Consider the following 21,923-nt stretch of genomic DNA (forward strand, 5'->3'; position numbering starts at 1 on the left):
TTACCATGAAGCAGTTTCATGTCAGTAAACTTGCGTAACACCAAACAAACTCACTTTCGTTCTTCTTTGCTGATGCTTTAGCTTGATCACGTTCTTCAACTGCATTCTTTTCCTCCCCTGTCTCGTCACCAATATTTTGTTTGTGGCGTAAATTTTTTATATAATACCTACCGCATTAGATTAGCAAGCAGGCAGCTCAAGAAGTTTCTTGTAGTGTTCTTGCTTGTCCGGTGGCTGCTATAGGAAGAACAAGAAAGATTCCTTTAATCGGGTTTTGTTGCAAGGTAAAGGTTTTTTAGTGTTTTGCGTGGCAGTAGCATCTGATTTCCGATTTATGTGATTTAGTAGTTTTGTGAACAAAGAGTTCTAAAAGGTTGTCACAAAAAGTCAAAAGGAAAGGGATTTTGGTTGATCTGTTGTAAGGAACTAATTAAAGATAAGGAGGCCGAAGACTCGAGACATCGATCAAAGTTGTGATTGATAAAGAGAGAATTGATCAAGTTTTGAGTTATTTTCTTGATTAATATATTTGACACAACTCATCAATTTTATTAATCAAGAAAATAACTCAAAACTTGATCAATTCTCTCTTTATCAATCACAACTTTGATCGATGTCTCGAGTCTTCGGCCTCCTTATCAATCACGACTTTGATCGATAAACACCAAGAGCGTAACCGCTCTGATACCAATTCAAGTCCCGGATCGATAATCAAACACCAACTAAATGAATAACTCTCGTTTATATTAATCAGAAAATATAACTCTAAAAATTGATTACAAATCTCTCAAACCCTAACTCGGTTTGACTCTTGATGAACCCTAACTCGGTTACATCTCGTGTGTGTCTCTAGATGAACCCTAACTCGGTTACACCTCACACCACCTCTAATGTAACCATGACTTGGTTTATAACTTGCTAGCCAAGACATTACCTATTATAATTACAATACAATTAGGAATCATATTATAATTATGAAATATAACCAACTATGACTGACTTGTCAATATTGGTCCCTCAAGTTCACCGACTTGTGACTAGAGTCTGAAATTACTTCCAACAATCACCCCCTAATTTCTGACTTGAAATAGGTGGCTCTTCAACTTCGAGCATGTCTCTTTTGCCCTGTTTGATTTGACCCATGATCTTGACCATCTCGGCTTTCACAACCATCTTGGTCTTGATCTCCCGAAATTTTTCTTGATCCGTAGATGTGTTCTTCGGCTCCCTCGAACTCGACTACCTCTGTGACCATGTCCCCGACCATTCACTCGGTCGTATGAAAACGCATAACCACTCCTTTGGCTGCAATCCCGGTCATCTAATATAGCGAACATCAATCTTCGTGATCTTTTTATTGAGCACCCAGTTCAATCCAACAAATCAAACCCCTAGGTCAGAACATAACTTGTTCAACCCGAATAAAAACAAACTCTGAATTGAACCGTCTTGTTTAACCCAAATAAAAATACCCAACAATAATGATCAAACCCTTGGTTAGAACATAACTCGTTTAACCTTCACTTGAACCAAAGAAAAATATCAAACCAACTTGCTTTTATTTTCTTGTTTTCTCTTCACCAAAAGAACCTCGTCTTTTTTCCGCCCACAAGACACAAATACCAATAGTATAACTCCTCTTTTTTTTTTCTTGTAATCACAAAACTTGGATCAAAAGAAACGTATGATAAGTTAAAAAGAATAATTTACTTACAAGAACTATGCCCTAATCCCACTTCAACAAACAACCTTGATGTTGAATGTACTTTACACCATAACGAAACCAGTCACCGATTTATCCAACAGAAACCTAACAACAACGGAAACTAGTATGCAATACCCGATCAACAGGATTCCTCTTGTTCTTCCAATCGCTATTGCCGGAGCGCTACCGCAAGTCCGCTTGACCTGCCGCCCGCTTGTAGAAAAACCAAATTCAGAACTCCGATCGAAAACGTGTTTACGGTTTGCTGCTGCACGGACAACCTACTCTCTGCACCGCCGTAACAGTACCTGGTATTGCCAACACATGTCCGACTTGACCTGCCTGCTTACAAATAGACTCCGATTCGGAAACCCAACTTGGTTCCGATATGCGCAGTGATAGCTCCTCCTCAAGCCACCGCTAACCGCCGATCACTATACGATTGATCCGCCTCACCGCCGATCAAAGTTAACTCGATTATCGATTTTTTGAACTTGGCTTTGATACCAATTGAAGTTTGGTGACCAGGATCGATAAACACAAAGATGAATTTAGATCATAAGCTCGATCCTTGTAACCTTCATTAGCTCGAAAAATTACAATACATAAACTCATATTATAGTTACGAAATATAACCAACTATGACTGACTTGTCAATATTGGTCCTTCAAGTTCACCGACTTGTGACTAGAGTCTGAAATTACTTCCAACATCATCATCATCCTCGTCAGCAGCTGCCTTAAATATTCATTCATGAGAATTATATATACTTAAAATCTCTGTAATAGAACCTGAATTACAAAGAAAAGCAGAAATAAATAGAAACATTCATACACACCTTCACGAATTCCTTAACGGGAGCATGATAGGGCTTAGGCAGAAATTACAATTCCAACGGGAAAGCTACGATAATAAACATATAGAAAAGAATAATGTCAACTACTTTGGATCAACCAAAGATGCAATGAGATAATTGTGAAATGATAAACAATAACTGTCCAGTCCAGCCCATAGCCAATATAGTTTCTAGGTTTTTTTTAAATATCTTTCAACTGTGATTGATAATGCTTACACAGACCAAGAGGATCAAACCTGCAAGTAATCGAATATTGAAAAATTCAGATTATTATTTTGATAAAAATCCTGTTTATTTAGTAAACTAAAAAAGCATTTAAATTGAAGATTATTATATCAAAATAACAGTAACACGAATCAGAGTAAACGATACAGGAAGAGAGAAGAGTTCGGGTCGCAAGAAACCGGACCGACCCGGGCTTAAACCGACCAAGTTTCCTATTTTTTCTTACCTCCTCAAAGGCTCAAACAGTTTTCATGGTAGGACCTTTGTTAAGCAAGATTCAGATGAGGATAACAAAATCCTTAGCAACAAGAATGGGTGTAAACGTGGACAATTCTGACATTCTCGACTGGTCGTGCCATCTCAAGCTGAACAAATATCACTTCAGCCAGGAAAGCATCGGGAAAGTCGGTGTCCAGCTACACACCGACACCTCTTTCCTGAATCCGTTAATGGTCTTGAAATACTAGACAGGGTCAGGACCAACAACTTCATGGGCGCTGAACCTTGCCCCAGTACGCTTCTTTCGTTTCTCAAAAAATAACTTTTTACACGAATTATTCTTACTTCTTTTTTTCTTTTAATATTATTTTCTTAATCATGTGTAAACCTAAATGAAGATTTGGAGTAACGGGAGGCTTAAAAACGTAAGACACCGCGTGTTGTGCAAAGACTCGGCTGTACGAGTGTCGATGGCCTCATACTGTGGGCCTAGTGGGTACCGTGGAACCGAGGTCCGAGCTGGTGGACAGTGAGTATCCCCGCCTGTACGAATCCACCATTTTTCATGACAACAGGAATAAGAGGTTTTAGATCGGGAAGCAGGCCGGTGAAACAATCGAGGATTTACGTTTGTATAATGTGTCAAGGGACTTTTACTGAATTCAAAGTAGAATTTGATTAAGCTAGTTTAATACCCGTCCGGTGGACAGTCTTTTAAATGTCATGACGACATAAGTATTTTTTTATCTTCGTATTTTTAACAAATCCGAATAAGTGCATTAATAAGTATTATTTCACATGCAAAAGCATCTTTCTTACCAAACTAATTCTCTAGAAAATTAGTAAATATCAAAAGAATATCATAATTTTATTTTCTCTATTAAATAAACTAAAAAGAAAGAACTTAAATATATGACTAAACTGCATAAATTAAAAAAAAAAAAAAAAAAAAACTTAAGATGGTGAATGAGATCAATACAAGATTGTAATATTTTTATTGTAAAATTTTGATTTGGGTTAGATTGTAAATGTTAATTAAATTTTGGATCAGGTTTGGTTGTGTAAATAAAAGAGAGAAATTCTTTTTTCATTGAAAAATTGGGTTGGGTTGTGTTGTGTTGTGAATAAGAGTAATCTGATAAGATAAAATGGGGCTAGTAGCCCACGTATTCGAACCATGTGTTAGATTTAAACGTTGTGTCTTGCTTAATTAAGTTGAATATTAATCAACTTCGTTTAATAATGAATGAAATAGTTAATACCAATATAGTGAAATTAAAACGCATATTAATCATTACTTACTACCCATTTACAAACACTATATTTTTTTGAGTGTCCCGTGCATGCAATTTTCGATTATGATGAACATTTTAACGTCATGTTCTTTTTCTTTTCTTTTTTTGTTTTTTTTAATCAAAGATTTGATTCTTCATAAAGTGAATTAACCGTTAACTAGGCTCTTATTAATCTTATCTTTTAATAACTGCCTATGACCACTAAATTTACATCCTTGGGTGCAAGTATTTTGCTAGCATCAGCACACATGTATGGACATGAAGCTTCGATAATTATTAGCATGATTTGATATTGTACGTTAAGATAATTACTCATCTTCTTGTATTCTAGTTGAACCATTAGCGTAGTTTAATAAATCATTATGCGACTGGAGTACAGACAGCTGATGAAAGAGTGAGAGATGAATGTGTGTCTTATCATCTATGTCATATCATAAATTCAATCAAGGATTGCCATGAATTGGCCATGTGAACATAGTACCAATAGATAGGAGAAGTGATAGATGAATGGACATGGAGTAGTTTTTGTGTCGTTACATTTATAGAATTATCGAATACTATATGGTCACCAAACTTCAATAATTATTAATTGTTAAATTTTCATTTGCCTAAATAATTGCAGTTACTTTTACACAGGTGAATTTAGTTATAATTCACAGAAACAAAGTTAGATACGTTAGTACGTATATGGTTCTTCAGGATGGGTTGATGAATTGGCCATGTGAATGAAATACATATAGATGGACGGAGAAGTGGGAGATGAATGGAGTTGTGTATTAGCTTATTGGAGATAATGCATTATACCAGGGTGCCAAATAAGACCAGTGTTTTAAGTCTCCGGTTTTATAGGATCCCAATCTAAAATAGAGGTTTATATTATGAGTCTATGTATTTTTTTTTTTAGAATTGATAACTCAGTGATAAGTTAAGAGGAATGTCACGCACCCACTTGGATAATATAAATATAAAATAAATAACAGACTAGGTACTAAATAAATTTATCAATAGAAAAGGTGAAAAGTAACCGTTGATTGCAAGTTTTTTTTCCTTTTTAAACACAGCTTTCGTCAAATTAACAAAAGTAGCAAGGGCTAGAGATACAACAAAACAACCAACGAACTATAAAGAAAAATTACCTTAATTTCTCCATAATAAAGATTTACAGATGACATGTTTTTAATCTAGAGAAAACTGAGTGATTTTATGTTCAACAACACCTTACAAATCACTACCTTGTTGTTGGAGCAAGTTACCTTGTTTTTCGTATTTCAAATACACCAGCACACAATCATAATTATGCCAGTGGGTCGTCGGCTTGTACCAAAGTAGTAATAATAACTCTTCTCTAGTTCTCTCCATTTTTAAAAATCAGCCACACAATGGGCTCACCAAGCATCATAAAACACCACCAAGCCACCGAATTCCACAGTCGTTTCACACAACCCTAATCTCATCATCATACATACATCACGGTATCTGGTGTTCGTCCATCATCTTTAGTTAAGGTACTAATCATACCTAATTCATTATTGTGTCATGTAAGTTACTCATGATAAAGTGATGTGAAACATCATAGGAAACATTGATAGAAACCTAACACTTTTGTCCTTGTCCACTCAATTTGCTTTTAATTGGATTAGTTACTTGTGAAACATCAGACGAAAAAACAGATGAGCATATATACGAATTGAGTGGACCATGCCTATCAGTGAGCATCCACAACAATAAACATGCACAAACTGACACATCATCGCCACATCAGATTCTAAACTTTTCTTAAAAACTCAAACTTTCTTTCACAACAACAAACTTCCACCTAACTATCCACATCATCACATACTTTTACAATTATTTAACAAAGCATTTTTTTAATTAATGAATAATCAAAACCTTTTTTTTATCTTCTCGTTGCTAATTTTTGTTCTTCTAAAATTGTGTAGTTTGTGTGTGTATACAAATTGTTTTTAATAAATAAATGAAAAAAATCATTATGAAAAATGTACGTTTTTAAAAACAAACTAAATCTTTTTTATATATATATTTATCATCATGGCCTAATGGGTTCTAACAACATTAAATTATAATTATTAATATATACAAATGGTTTTGATTTGGTACATACCAAAGCAATAAGCAACTGCAGGTGTGTTATTCGTCGAAAAAAAGCATCAAATTATTATTTGGGTTGCAGGTGTGTTCTTCTGAAATAACAAACATCGCAAATCTAAGAATCTGGTCAGATTTGATTATACAACACCCGATCTATCCGTTTTTTTACCTTTGCCAGAAAGCTGTATTGCTTCCGGAATTTCCCATCGGTAAATCGACCTTGAAGGTAACTCGGATCTGACTGTAAATCGACCTTCCGGAATTTTTCTTCAAGGATGATAAAATATAAAAAGAATATTAATTGCCACGTGGAGTCCGTCTCTAGTTTGTGTCTGCAAACTTACTTTCCACGCTGCAATCAAGAACCAACTCTACAGCGGTAAAGTCCGTCAACCTTTTGTCCGCTCGTTTCCAGCTAGATTCGGACGGTGCCATATTGGCACCGTTGTGGATGCTCTAACTAAAAAAACAAATAAAAAAAATGTCATTTAGGTGGTCAGGGGCCCAGGGCAGAACTAGAGCTAACTCGCTGCCAAACAATGCTACTATTGATTCGATATAATTGATTTGTTGGCTTGTTTTGTTTGTTGCACACTTGCAACGGTTTTAATCTATATGCAGGTTTTAATTAATTTGCATGGCAGTCTTTGAGAGTTTTATTACCTCGGCTAAGTTGAAATGAAAAGACCTATAAGCTCTAAAGAGTAATTAAATATATAAGCTGATTTTTTAAACGACATTTACGTTATAACAATAAAAATAGCAAAAACATAGTAATAAAATCAAATACAATTGTAGCTAACTGATAACTGATGATTCATGAAACTCTCCTAGCATTTTTTGACAACAAATTGTTTGATCACCTCTTCGCATTTTATATTATCCAAATATCCGTTCGACCGAATAATTGAACAACCACAAAATAAAATAATCAAATAATTAAAACTTAAAATCGTACCCTGGTGAGTCACTGAGTTGGTATGGCGGTGGAGCGGTGTTCTGTTCGGTGCGCCGGCAATGGTGGACTGCTGGAGATGGTGGTAACGGGTGGCAGGGAAATAAGGGGACGAGAACGGTGAAACGTCACCAAATGCCTTATTTTTACCGGCGTTATCCTTCCTTTTTTTAACTGATTTTTTTTTATTATTGATTGATGTTATCATTTGGTTTGAGCTCAATAACCTAAATTTTAACCAATAGATTTAGAATAAAGAATTGTGTTGATTGGCAGGTTGTGGTTTTTGACAGGCTTCGAAATGAAACCATAGCACGGCCTACATTTTTTTTTGCGTGTTAAAAATTACAACAATATTGGATACACATAAATTTTGGTCAATCCAAACACGGTCTATATAACTAAATTCTTTAAATGAATCAAACAAACTAAATACTTATTTATAAAAATAAGTGGGTTGTAAGCGGATCAAAGGATGACAACGTTAACCATGCCGATAAGAATAAACACAAGAAAATAGAGCTTCGAACAACCTTTTTTTTTAAGTAAATGTAAACACCAATCTTTTTTTTTGTAAAGAAAACAACATAAACAATAACTGGTGTTAAAGTTCCTATTGTGTTGATGCCCCTATCTTCAAAGGCAGAAGAAAAACATCATATTTGAATGATTTAGAAATGAATATCAGAAAAATGACGGATGGAATGCCAGGTTTCTCTCTTTTGGTGGTAAGCTCACTCTCTTAAAATCAGTCATTTCCCCTATTCCTATACATACCTTGGCAGTGTGGTCTCCCCCTAAGACCAGGGGGATGACAGATCTACTAAAGGAAAGTAGCTTGATATTGGTTCGAATCCACTTCGTGAGATGGCCATCTTGGTCATATAGATGTCTTGACACCCTTCTTTTCTTTTCTTTGCTGATTCCTCTCAATGAAATTTTCCATGTTGCACTAAGTTACTTAACACAAATCTTTTTGAATGCCTACTGTTTAACATGTACTAGGTTTTCTAAAAAGTTTTTTTTTCTTGACATAGTCACGTATACCATTAATTCATCTGTACACAAATTGTTAAATCAAAATTTAAGATAGTTAGGCATAGTACCAAGGGCACCTACGAGACAGTCAATTTTTGTAGTCGGACATAAATAAAAAGCAAATTAATTGTTAGGCATAGCACCAAGGACACCCACGAGATTAAAGAAAAGCATGTGAAGATTATGATATGTATTGAGCAAGCTCAGAGTCACATGTTAGTGGTTACCTAAAACGGAAAACTGCCAAAGATTAATAATGCACAACAACAAGCATTTATGCCTTTCAGATAAGAGGGTGGGTAGCTAAATGTTGAAATTGTAAGAAAATAAATACTTCACTTCGTTATAAAACAATAATAATATTTCCCATGTAACCTTTGAGAAATAGATTAGTGCATCCTACACCAAACCTAACGAGCATAAACTGGAATTTTAATGGTCGACAAAGTTGTCATTTTTATTAAGTTTAAATTAATGGCAGTGGGAACAAACACTGAAAACTGCACTTATACATCGACAATCAACGAAAACCTAACAAAATCTACTAACCGTGCATAGCTAGCAGTGGAAACATCTATTAACCGAACCACTGCTTTGAGCAATGGGAACAAGCCACCTTATTAGTGAGAACATCTGTTGATTGAACCATTACCCAAGCAACGGACGCGTCAGTGTAAACTGCAACGCACCCTCATGAGTGGCGACGAGCCACTGCCATCATTAGTAAAAAGTCATCCACTGTTTAGTGATTACTCAGTCGAGCCAAGCAATGACCACATCAATCAAAATGTTAAATGTTTAGACAAACCTTTTTAAAGTTTGTTTTTTTATAAACCCATACTTATTACTTTAAAAAATAGATATTTCTAACTCAATAGATAAAAATTAGGTGTTTTAAACTTATTATTTTTACAAAAGGAAACTGTTTATTAGAAGCTCAGTTCAGTTAGAATATATATATATATACGTGTTGATAAATTTACAAATAAATAATCGGTTCTAACACATAATTTTAGAAAGTTGAAGGGTGTTTCTGTTTAGAGAGTAAAAGTGAAGGGGCGGTTTTGTCAATTTTAGATATTTCCCCTTCTTACAATACTTTATTACATATTTCCTCCAAAGTAAAAAAACTGAATTAGATATATCCCCTTTTAATATGTATATTACATATTTATCTATTTCATTAAAATTAACTTATTGAATAACTATTTTACTCTTTTTTATAAATATTATTTACATTTTTCTCCTTTCTAAGAACATTCATATCCCATTTCATTATTTTTTATGATTATTCCTGTTTTTCTTTTGATTACATTTTTAACTGCTAATTATTTTTTCTTTTTATCTATTCCTTATAAAATTAACTCTAATTATTTTTTTTAAAGAAGGTTGACTATCTAAACCAATGCCATGGACGAACAAAGAGTCGAAATTTAAGAAGAGTTGCCTCGTTTGGTTCTCAAGGTCAAACAAAGAAGCTGTTTGGTTCTCAACGTAGTTTAGTTTGTAGGTGTTGTAAATAGAATAGAGATAATAGAGTAATTTAAAGTGGATTTGGGAAATATGTAATTAGTTATTATAGATAGGACAAATATATAATTAGTATGGTTAGGAAGGAAATATATGTAAAAATTCCTTCTAAACCATTCATGTAATTTTGGTTAATAATTCATCCCAAAGATGACGTTTCCCAAAGATGACGCTTAAAAGGCATTTGATCTATGTATGTATGTTCTCTTAATGAAACAAAATTAATTCACAAACTAAACTTCCGTTTACTCATCACTTTTTTAACTAATTTCTCATGATATATAAACGTATTTGTTTATAAGATCTTGTGTAGGTTGTTCCCTGCAACTATACCAAGCGACAAGGCCATCTAAGAATATGGGTGACCTCGAGGGCCCTGTGTGAGTATAAAAAGTGGGCCCTATATATTGTTTAAAAATAAATAGTTAAAAGATAGCCCCTAATAAGTCTATTTAGGCTAAAAGAGAAATACATGTTTAAATCTTAAAAAATAGAAATACATGTTTAAAACTTTAAATATTTAAATTATCCAAAGCTAAATAGGCTTTTATTTGTAATTTTTGGTTGAGTTTTAAATTTAGTTATGTCTTTATTTTAAAAGCTATATATATAAAAAAATCTTAACATAACAATGTAGTTAACGTGAATGTACATATAATAAGGCCCGGCCTCAAAGAAATACAAACACTAATATGGGCCACCAAAGCAACAACTAATTAAAATTTAAAACAAAGAAAACTGTAGTTGTTGCCTTATTGGGTCTTGAATATTATCAATGCAAAGAGAATCACCATTCACCAATCAGTTGAGCCTAATACCAATTTTAATTTAAGATGCTTTTGTTTTCTTATTTATCTAATGCTAGCATTCAACCCGCGCGATGTTGCGACGACGATAATATGTTTAAACGTTTTTAGTAGTTACAAGACATGTAATAATCATAAAGATAACAAATAGCAAACCAATATTAACAAATGATTAAAAAAAATATATTCCCTTTTGAACATATAATCAAATGTACTTTTTTTTCTAGACTAATTGAGTGAGGCTTAGCCATTGTGTTGACATCTGTAAATAAATATAAAAATAAGTTGAATTCTCAAAAACCTTTTAAATGAGATAGCATAAAATACAATAATACATATGCGTACCTTTCTTAAGAATATGGTAGACAATAAAACTCGAAAAAATGGTTTCATAACCTTCATTGTGGGTGTATATGAAACATCAACCAGTGACGAATCAAGAATTTTTTCTCGTGGGGTTCACTTTTCGGGGGAGGGGGGTCCCGCAACCCCACAACTTACATCGTAGATCAGATCAGCCTGTGAAATCAACTTTCCCAAGACTCGTGTTTGCAATCTTCATAAACAACCAAAGATTTAATGTCCACCCATAGCCAACTCGTTTGGCTTACAACCCGTGATAACTTGAACGCGTTTTGACTTATCAAAGTCCTTGATCATTGACCAAAATCAACAAAAAAAAAATGATCGAAACTCACCAAAATTTATACTTCTTTTAAAGTGACACGAAATCATTTTATTTTATTCCATGCACATATATATTTCGTAAATCTTACATCGGAACGGCAACAAAAATAAATGCGTCGTGATTGTAATGTTGAAATTTATTAAAATTTATATGTTCAAAGATATAAAAAGAAAAACAAAGAAAAAAAGAAAATATAGATGAATATATGGGTGAACTTAAGGGGGTGGAAAGATAATTATTAATTAAACTTACAAAAGTTGAATATAATTGAAGGGTTAAATTTGTAATTATATTTGAGGTTTATAAGTGCATATATGAGTTGTACTCTTATGCTTAATTGACTTGTACATTATCATAAACACCTCAAAATAAAATAAAATTTACATTGAATCGTCGACAAAATTAAGCACGTTGCAATGGTAAAGTCGGGTTTTTTTAAAACATAATATATTAAAAGATATAGAAGAAATAAAAAATTTTAAATGAATTTGTCAAATAAATGGGTAAAGTTAAGGGGGTTTATTTGTAACTTCTTGATAAATTAACAAAGTTTTGTTGATGTTAAAAGATCATAATTGTAAATATATTCAAAACTAAAATATTCTTAACCGTACATCATGTCTAAAATACTATATTACCCCTACATTTTCAAATTTGTATGCATTATAGATTGTAATTTATGTAATAATGTTCGTACCTCTTAAAATTTAAGAGTTTCTTCACTCATGCATTATATATAGTAGAGATATATTTCAGATTTACTTTTTTATTATAGACCCTTAAATTTTTGGGCTCTATACGATGCCCTAGACCGCATAGCTCATGGGTCGGCCCTGCCAAGTAGAGGTGCACAAAAAACCCGTACCTGGAACCGGACCTGAAAAAAATATCCAGAACCGGTTTTTCTTATAACCGGGTATTCTATACCCGAAACCGGAACCGACCATACTCGTAGGGTATGGATAGGGTATGCATTTTGAGGTCAATACCCGTACCAGGAACCGTACTCGATTTATACCCGTAAATACCCGAACCCGGTCATACCCTATACCCGATACCAATTTTCCAATACCCGAAATAATACATGATTTTTATAGTATATTTTTATGTTTACTTCATAACTTTTATGTTTAAGCTTTTGTAAAATGCATATTACTAAGTAAATAATTTGCAATTAAGTGGATTTATGGTTTTTGTAATATCGTTTAATTATTTTTATACATTACAAAGCAAATTTAAATTTTAAACAAATTAAAAAATGTATAAACAAATTACAAATTCAAAACCGGGTATTAATACCCGGTCGTACCCGGTTCCAATAACCAAACCCGATCATACCCTACCCGGGTACATAGGGTTGAGTTTTTTCTTCTAATACCCTACCCGAACCCTACCCAATTTTCCAATACCTGATCATACCCGAAACCGGTTCCATACCCGAACCTGGATATTAGAAAAAACCCGACTTGTGCACCTCTACTGCCAAGGCCCAAGCGGCTACCATATATTTGTAAGACAATCAATAAGTACGAATTTCTTTTTACCTTACAACGTAGGTTTGTTCACCCAGAACCAAAGTTCCCAGTATGGCGACGATTATCAATTTTAACGGGTTGAATATAGTAACAGATATTGGACACTTCTCGCATAAGTACACTCTGAAGGTAGTAAGCAACACCAACAAATATTATTCCGCGCATAGACATAAGTAGAAGATGGCTTGAATGTTCATACCACGTTATATTTATGGGATGTGCATATTTAAACCATCTTCAACTTATGTTTTACCCAACCCGCGTATCACACGCACAAGCTAGTATATTATATTAAAGTGGAATGATATTTAGTTAAAATTTGAATCTGGTTTTGTTTACTGCTTGTAACTTTAGAGAAAGCAAAGGCTATTCTACATCTGATTTCATCAACATCAGTTATTCATATTACAACATTTAACATAAAATTTACACATATTCACCATTACTATTTCCTAGGATTTTATAATATAGAGTATGTATATATGATATATCTATAAATCCATGGTCTTTGACAGAGTTCCGTTTCTTGATGGAGGAACAAGTGACTTCGCATATGCAATTGGCAAAGAAACGAGCTTCTTGGGTTTACTTACATAAGCCCTTCTAGTGAAGTTATTATAATCATTCGCCTCAATCTCATCCAAGATTTGACGATACAATAACAGCGATGCCCACACCTAATAACAACCAAGATCATATTTAGTTAATGTGTTTTGATGCGTGTTTTCAAGAAACTATGTGACTTCGAATAATCATGAAATGTTGTTTGACGTTGTAATAATCAAATAATGTTTCGAGAACCGATCACTGTGAAAATCAATTCCAAAACACAAATCCAAACATCCCCCTAAAACAGCTTCCGCTGGATAGGTGGCCCTTAGGGGGTGCTAACAGGTTGTATGTGTGGGTTGGTGTGTGCAACCCGACATGAACTCAAAAATCGTGTAAAGTATGTGAACCCGGACACAGTAGTTGTGTGACGCCTTTTTGCATAATAGTTCTTTAAAATTACCATTTTACGATCAAAATTTTAAAGTGTACATAAAACAATAACACTTTAAATACATAATCTTATATTTAAATAATAATAATAATAATAAAAATAAAACTTAAAGTATTCGGGTTAAGCATGTCAACCCGCGAACCCGTCAAGTCAACCTCATTTATACTAAAAGCCAAATGCAAATATTATCATTTAGGTTCATGACGTGTCAAAAATCCACATCACTACATCAAGGGGGTGAAAAGCAGAAAACCAATTGAAGTTGGATAACAACCTACGATCTTAGCCAGAGGGACTTTGAATGTTAAGCTCAAGTTTTTAACGAATGTATGATTGCCCGAATAACAAGATTAAGTTATTAGAAACTTACCGGCCATCTACTAGCCGAGCTTAGTTGTGTGACACCTTGTTGTGCTTCATCAAAGAAGGATCTTGCCCTCTTGATCTGCTTTTTCATAAAGTTTCTCCATTTGTCGGTTACTTGCCCATTAAATATATCCTCATCTGATAATCCTGCTTGTGCTAGTTCATCTTGTGGTAGATACACTCTTCCTCTTCTTGCACTATACCAAAATCAACCACATCATAAGAACTATGCATATACGCTTACTATACATATAAATTAGCCTCTTTGACCAAAAATCAAATTTCAGTGTTCTAGTCAAGATTTTTTTGAAAATGTCAAAATTCGATACGAACTTCAATGCCCGGATCATGATTTTCTTAAAAATGTTGAAATTATAACCACATCATAAGAACTATGCTTACTATTTATGGTGTATGCTATAAAAGTTAGTCTCTTTGACCAAAAAGTCAAATTCTTGCAATCAAAAGAATAGCAGCAAACCTCAATGTTGTGATCAAGAATTTTTTTAAAAAAATGTTGAAATTCGATACACAAACTTCAATGCGCGGATCAATATTTTCTTGAAAATGTTAAAATTTATATTAAATTGTTTTGATCAACCTTTAAAGTCAAAAACTTTAGTCATACAATGACACAGACACTTGCTATTTGTGGTTAATTGATATAAATATCAAGTGCCATCAAGATTTTGTTTGTTACGTTTCAAACTCATTAAATATAATCTGTTTGCCTCAAAATTCGAAACTACAACATTAAAAATAATATATAGAAAAAATAGAAAAAAGGGTGTACTCTTCTCCCACATCGCGTAGGATGTTGGTGAGTTGATTAGCAATCCCCAAAGCCAAAGCAGCATTGTATACACTTTCAGTTGTTGCTTGAGATTCAGGAGCAATTCCCATTATAGGAACACTCATTAATCCAACTGTACCCGCCACATAATAGCAATACAGATAAAGCTCATCAAAAGTCTTGTATCTAGACTTTCTAAGGTCCATCCTCATTCCTTCAATCATATCCTTAAAAGGCTGCAAACCAATCAAGAAAACTATTAACAACATATGCTGCAAAATGATTCATTCGCAAAACGGGTCAGATTGACCCTACTGACAATATTGTCTACTTTATTAAATTTGTTAACTTTGACCTGAATGTCAACTGGGAACTTGGAGACGGTATCAGATAAAGCTGCATCGAGCATGTCAAACGGGCGACCGTTAAAGAGATCTTCAAGCCTTGATTCCCATCTATCTAAAGCTTTGGGTGTTATATGTGATGCGTTTGGCCCATCAACAAGCTCATCAGTCCTCCTACACCATACTGTTTCACGAAACAAAACCAAAAATATAAAGTCAAACATGAAACCGTTGACCACTTCCTGTTTTTAACAGCACATCCACTTCATTTATTAAGATATTAAGTAAACAAACACCACTAACAAACTATCTAGACACCGCTGACTGTCATAAGGACCATATGAGATTATGAGAAAGAGTAAGTAGTCATACGAGGTCGTGTGACAAGAAGAAAATGGTCATACGGGCCATCTGATAGAATAAAAGTGGCCATATGGGTCGTATGAGAGGCAAACCATACGACCCATATAATGTTTTTGACTGACAAAGACATGAGTGATGAGACCGCCGACAAAGTCATACGACATGCATGACCATGTTTCGTCCGACAGGCTCTCGTGTGCAGAGTTGATTTGACATCACACAGTCCGTATGATTTAATAGGCACACTGGTCTACACTGTTAGGGATGGTGTTTCTATAGCAAACCCGTTATGTAAGTGTACAAAGTTTTCAAGATCATTAAGTATCAAAGAGCCTACTTCCATTGCTCCACAGTAAATATATACTTTGACCTATCTGGTCAAAGTCAAACAAGTTAACTTTCAGTTTTGATAGGTGATAATATGTTCTTTCTGGTGCAATTAACCTGAAAAATTTAACTGAAACGCCATACATACGCGTTCTGGTACACAAATACCTAAATTCATACCAGTATTTAATAGAATCCATATCAATTTTGCATCTGAAAAGTACTAGATTAGTATTTAATATTCTATTTAAAACAGTTAGGCCAGGTCTAACACAAAAGTCAAAGATGAAATCACAGATTTTCTGGTGTGTTATCTACCAATTAGTGGAAAACTGGTATCATGGCACACCTAGACTTTAAGTTGACCAAGAAAGTAGGTAATTATCTTGAAAATGACTTAAAATAAATTAAAAAATCTTCACATAATCACATCTAACAACCAAACATCAAGAGTTAAGATTTAAAGTAAGAAAAAGGTGTCTATTACACCAATCTTTTCTCTTGAATCTGCAAATGGAGAAAAAAAATTGGGGGCCCGCAATCTCCGAGTTATCACCATGAACACAAGATATTTTTTCAAGCTGATCATAGTTATCTTGAATTCTTAAATAATTACTAATCAAACAAAAATTTCATTATAATTCATCAACATAACTGATAAAGGACCCTCACCGTAAATCGCCCATATCGCTTTTCGCCTCTCGGGTGTCATTAGCAGTGTTCCTATAAACAATACATAATTCAGTTAATCCAAACAATACTATCAAAAAACTCCAAAAAAAAGAAAATAATAATAATAATAATAATAATAAAAACAAAACTAACTAACCAACCAACCTAAATAAAATGTTTTAGCATACTCTGCACAAACTTCACCACACCTATCATAAGCTTCACTCAACAACCCAAGTGTCCCAGGAACCACAATATCAGGTTTCACCTCAACATCTTCCTTAACTTTCATCTGCTCTTTAACCAAAGCAGCCTGCTTCAAAACCACATCATAAACCAACTGTTCGGACGAAACCGCCAATTCGCCACTCGGGTTTGCCACCACTCTCGATATCGAACCTGGTTTTTTCCCATTATTCAATCCCCAAAGCCCCATCAAATCTGCATTCATCATGTAGCTGGATTGGCATTTATGATTCTTAGCCTTGCCAGCCCTCAAAAGGGTTCTTGATTTTGATAAAGCTGCAAGCTTTGTACTCTCCATGAATCCAAATCTGTTGCAGAGTTCAGAATTAAGGGAAACAACCCAAATCAAAGCAACAGACATGGTGTGTGTGTGGTTCTTGGATGGGTAAAGATAATAATAATAATAATAATTTTGGTGCTGTGAATAAAGATTGCTGTAGGCTTGTAGCTAAACAAGCTAGTTTATCTGTGCGTGTAGAAAGCACATAGCACTAAAAAGGTTGTTTTTTTAATAAAAATAACAAAAACCCACTTCGCATTTAGTGGAAAGATGATGAATTTCCCACAAAGGTTGGAAATTTGGTCTGAATTTGAACAAATTTGAACTGGGGTTGGAGTATTTGGTGATGGGTATGAAGGGTTTGTGTTGAATATTAAGTTATTGACACAAATGGAAGAGTGCAAGGATGGATGAACTGGAAGAAAGTTGGATCTATGGACGGATGAGAGCAAGGGAAATGAGAATGAAGGATTAAATTGAAAAATAATAAGTGGGACAAAAACCCAAATTCTTCTAGTTTGGGGGATGTGGGTGCTGCCTATTTTGAGTCCACTCGTTATTAAAAAACTCGATTTGGAGAGTCACCACATGTTTGTTAGGTTTCTTGATCATTCTAGCACAAAACTTAAAAATAAAATAAAACCAACAACAAAAACAACTCATCGATATCAAAGTTGGTTGGGGAAGAGTAGGATGCTTTTAAAACAATAAAACATTGTCCTTATACTGAATAAAGAGGTGGCTTTTAAAGAGACCATCGGCTCAAAAACCTTATGTATAAAACCAAATAAAGAAACACAAAGTTCAACCACTATACATCTATACAGCAAAGAAATAACAATAGTCATAGTAATAAGCACTAAACAGAAACAAATATAGTGATAATAGTAAATGGAAAATAAATTAATAATTTAAAAAATATTATAATAATATATCATTTAGCACTAAAGAATGGGTTGAGCAAGGTCCCTAAGACCCAATTTTAACCAAGAACTACACATTTGCCCTACAGAATATGTAGCTTTAATTTTGCGTATTGAAGAATTTTATCCTGAACCATGCCTTGGAGAGGTGACCGTCTAGCAAGCCATGCATAATCCTGTTATCCCAAGTCAATTTGTGTCAACATCTACCCTCCTCCCCTCTACAGTAACGCTTTCTACAAATCTAACAGGTGTCCTATGTCTTTTCTCGAAAAACATCATTTCTTCTTCGGTCTAACTTTGTCGATGAGTTGTTTTTGTTGTTGGTTTTATTTTACTTTTATAAGTTTTGTGCTAGAATGTACCAACACATTCACCTTAACATTCTATCTCTACTACCTTCGACTTACATGCATGTGCCTTCTTGACGGGTCAACAATCTGTTTCATATAATATTGCATGTCTAACTGTAACACTATAGAATTTTCCCTTTAATTTAGTTCGGAATCTCCTGTCACGGAAAACTCATGTCGCTTTTCTCCATTTGCACCATCCAGTCGTACATAGTGGGCTACGTCACTATCTAATCCCTTGTCGCTCTGGATAAAACAACTAATCCTTAAACATTTCATTTCTAAAACTGCTCACCACTCCTTTGGCCTCAAGTTCAAATCTTGTTTTCTCTAGCAACTAACATAATATTGTTTGCGAACATCATCCACCACAGGCAATTTCCTGGATCGACATTGAAAACTCGTCCAAGACTACTGCAAAAATAAACGGACTCAACGTTGACCCTTGATGAAAGGCCTACCTCCGTTGGGAAAAAGTCAGTATCTCTCACGGGTGCATGGACGTTTGTTGTAGTCTTGGCGTACATGTCCATAATTATCTCTTTATATTTATGAGGGACCCATGTACCCTCAAGGCTATCCCAAAGCAGTGGACGTGGCACACTATTGTACGCCTTTTCTATGTCAATGAACACCAAATGTAGATCGCGCCTCTTCTCCCTATACTTTTCCATAAGTCTTCTCAAGATGTGTATTGCCTATGTAGTCGATCGCCCCCGCATGAAGCCAAATTGGTTCACCGTACCCTGAGTTTCCCGTCTAATTCTAACCACAATAACTCTTTCCCATAGCTTCATAGTATGACTTAGTAGTTTTGTACATTTGTAGTTCCCACAACATTGGGCGTCTCCTTTGTTCTTATAGATAGAAACTACAACGCTGCTCCACCACTAATCTGGCATCTTACCGGTTTTGAAGATCACATTTAACAAAGTTGTTAACCACATAACGTGATAAGAGCATTGCATACTTTGTATAAAGTATGCGAAAGGAGGTGCCGTGAAGGAGAGAGGAATGACGGTCGGTTTTGTTAATAAAAATACTCTTAAACATGTTTATGTAGGACTCAATGTTTTCTTGACTCATTATTGTAGGTATTCTAAATTAAATTAAAGGGAGAATAAAAGCATGAAAATATGGTTTGAAGAGAAACCCCAACTCCAAATGACAGAGAGACGTTATAGGTAGAGTCTAAGAATGATACGATGTAAGCAAATCATATATTTATCTAGAGAATAGAAAGATTTTTACCCCAACTTTAAATTATATCTGCAAAAATGTTGTTGAGTTTATTATTATTATTATTGGAAATTTTGAAAAGTAGAAAGGACTAAGAAAAATACAAATATGGGATAGAAAATATTAAATACAGGAAAGCATAAAATGATAGTTTATGCTTTCTACATAGAACAAGAGCTTTGTTGAATTTATTATTATTTTTGTTATTATTTGTATTTTGGAAACTTTAAAAAGTAGAAAAGGACTGAAAATACAAACAGGGGACAAAGAAAAATACAAATAGGCAAAAGCCGACCTGTTTAAACGGGTATCAACCATTCAATAGAAGCCACCAAACGATGTACATCACCAAAAGAGGAGAAGAAAATAACAATGGCTATAAAAATTAGACCATGGCAAAAGCAAGTAGATTAGAAAGATGAAAAATGTAAACACTTAACATTTAACTCGAATATTGAAAATATGGACAAAATGGTGTCGTTGGAGCTTAAATTTTTGACTTGATATTCTCAAATTTTATGATTTTGATTGATTTTCCTACATGTATAAAATTATATAAACGCGTGAATCGTGAATTTTATTAATTCACTCGTTTATTTTGTCATATAGGTTTTGATTCATTTAGTTTTTGGATTTTATTAATTCACGCGTGAATCGTGGTCTTTTAATTTGTAAGTAGAAATTATGTTGTTTGTAGTATGTTTTCGGTGTCCATAAGTAAAATTGGGAGGTGGAATGTACTTAGTCCGGTTAGTATCTTGCTATACGCCTATACCATTTTAATGGTTAATAAAATCTTTTGTTAGTTTCAAAAGAAATTATTGTTTTCGTCTTAAACCGGTTAATTCTAATTTCTCAAAGTTTAATAGTATAAAAGGACCTAACATATACTCATAAAAGCATATATATCGCTTCTTTATTTTCAATCAAAGAGTGAATACTTGCTTTTATTAGTTTATACTTCCTCTCTACGGCATAGCCACGAGATTTGCATATTGTTTCATTGTTTCTCTTTCTTACGGAAAAGTTTTATTTTCCTTTCGTGTGAAAATGGCTTGCTTGTTAGTTGTTTTCATGGGATTTACAACTTTTGTCAACTTCATGCTTTAAACACTAATTTTGTTTTGTTTTGTTTTGATTTCCTTTGTGAAGGGGTTAGTTGCAAAAACACGTATAAGGGGTGTTGGCAAATTTTGATGTGTTTGGACACAAACAATGTTTAAATGCTTGTGGAGTGGAAGAGTAGTTACACGCTAAAACTAATGTGGGATGAGTGGATTAGGCCGGATTTTTTAGACATTGCACCTCTCCGAGAAGATGGTTGATGGTAGGTCCTCGTGAAGGCGTAAGATCAAGGCTACAAACTTTTGGACGGAGAGTAAATTTTTGTTTAATGATGACTTAGGGGCTTAGCTTTTCTTATACATTTTGGTTTACCTTTGCATGCTACATTCTTGTCATTGTGCCTATATGATGTTATATTTGTTACCGGTATACCTCTTTTTCATTTTTTTGTCCTTGATAGGAAATTATGATATTATACTTTTAGTAGTAAGTAGTAACCCATCATACCACAAGATTTGTTTAGGGTTGGGTTAACATGATTATGGGAATGTGACATTATCATGACGTTGTGATAGCTGAAGCGTTAGATTTATGATCTATGTGATAAATGAGGCTTTTGAATATGAATAGGAAACAATAATAGTTGGTCATCATGCTAATGTCCTATTTTATATGACATGTAATAGTTATGATTTATGAGACTAAGTTTATAATCGTATGTGCATTTTGAAAGGTTAGGACATGGGTAAGTAGGTATGGTAATTAATAAAGAAATCTTACGTGTTGCTAGCATGTAAACGGTGGCCATGAGTGGTTTATGATTCTATGTGAATATGGGAAAGACATTTTGGGTATGGAAATGATTGTGTTGTTTTTATGAATACGTACGATGGAAAAGTTTACATGGTCTAGTTGTGTAAATAGAGTTGTATAAGCACTATATTCCAACAAGTACATGTGAACAGATTTAGATGGACGAGTTGTGAAT

General features: G+C 34.1%; 1 protein-coding gene across 1 annotated transcript; it reads right to left on the minus strand.

The window, feature by feature from the left end:
* Positions 1 to 13,310: 13,310 nt before the first annotated feature.
* LOC143593139 (phytoene synthase 2, chloroplastic-like) lies at positions 13,311 to 17,691 on the minus strand. The gene is made up of 6 exons (XM_077072860.1): positions 16,995 to 17,691; positions 16,830 to 16,880; positions 15,479 to 15,651; positions 15,124 to 15,359; positions 14,335 to 14,527; positions 13,311 to 13,638 (listed from the first exon to the last, which is right to left on the minus strand). Exons 1-6 carry the CDS (start codon positions 17,434 to 17,436, stop codon positions 13,453 to 13,455), a joined length of 1,281 nt encoding a protein of 426 aa, XP_076928975.1. The 5' UTR covers positions 17,437 to 17,691; the 3' UTR covers positions 13,311 to 13,452.
* Positions 17,692 to 21,923: the final 4,232 nt, after the last annotated feature.

The sequence above is a fragment of the Bidens hawaiensis genome, unplaced genomic scaffold (assembly GCF_021521415.1).
Source record: "Bidens hawaiensis isolate Kalapana, Puna unplaced genomic scaffold, B.hawaiensis_p1.1 tig00001685_1, whole genome shotgun sequence".
In the NCBI taxonomy this organism is placed as follows: domain Eukaryota; kingdom Viridiplantae; phylum Streptophyta; class Magnoliopsida; order Asterales; family Asteraceae; genus Bidens; species Bidens hawaiensis.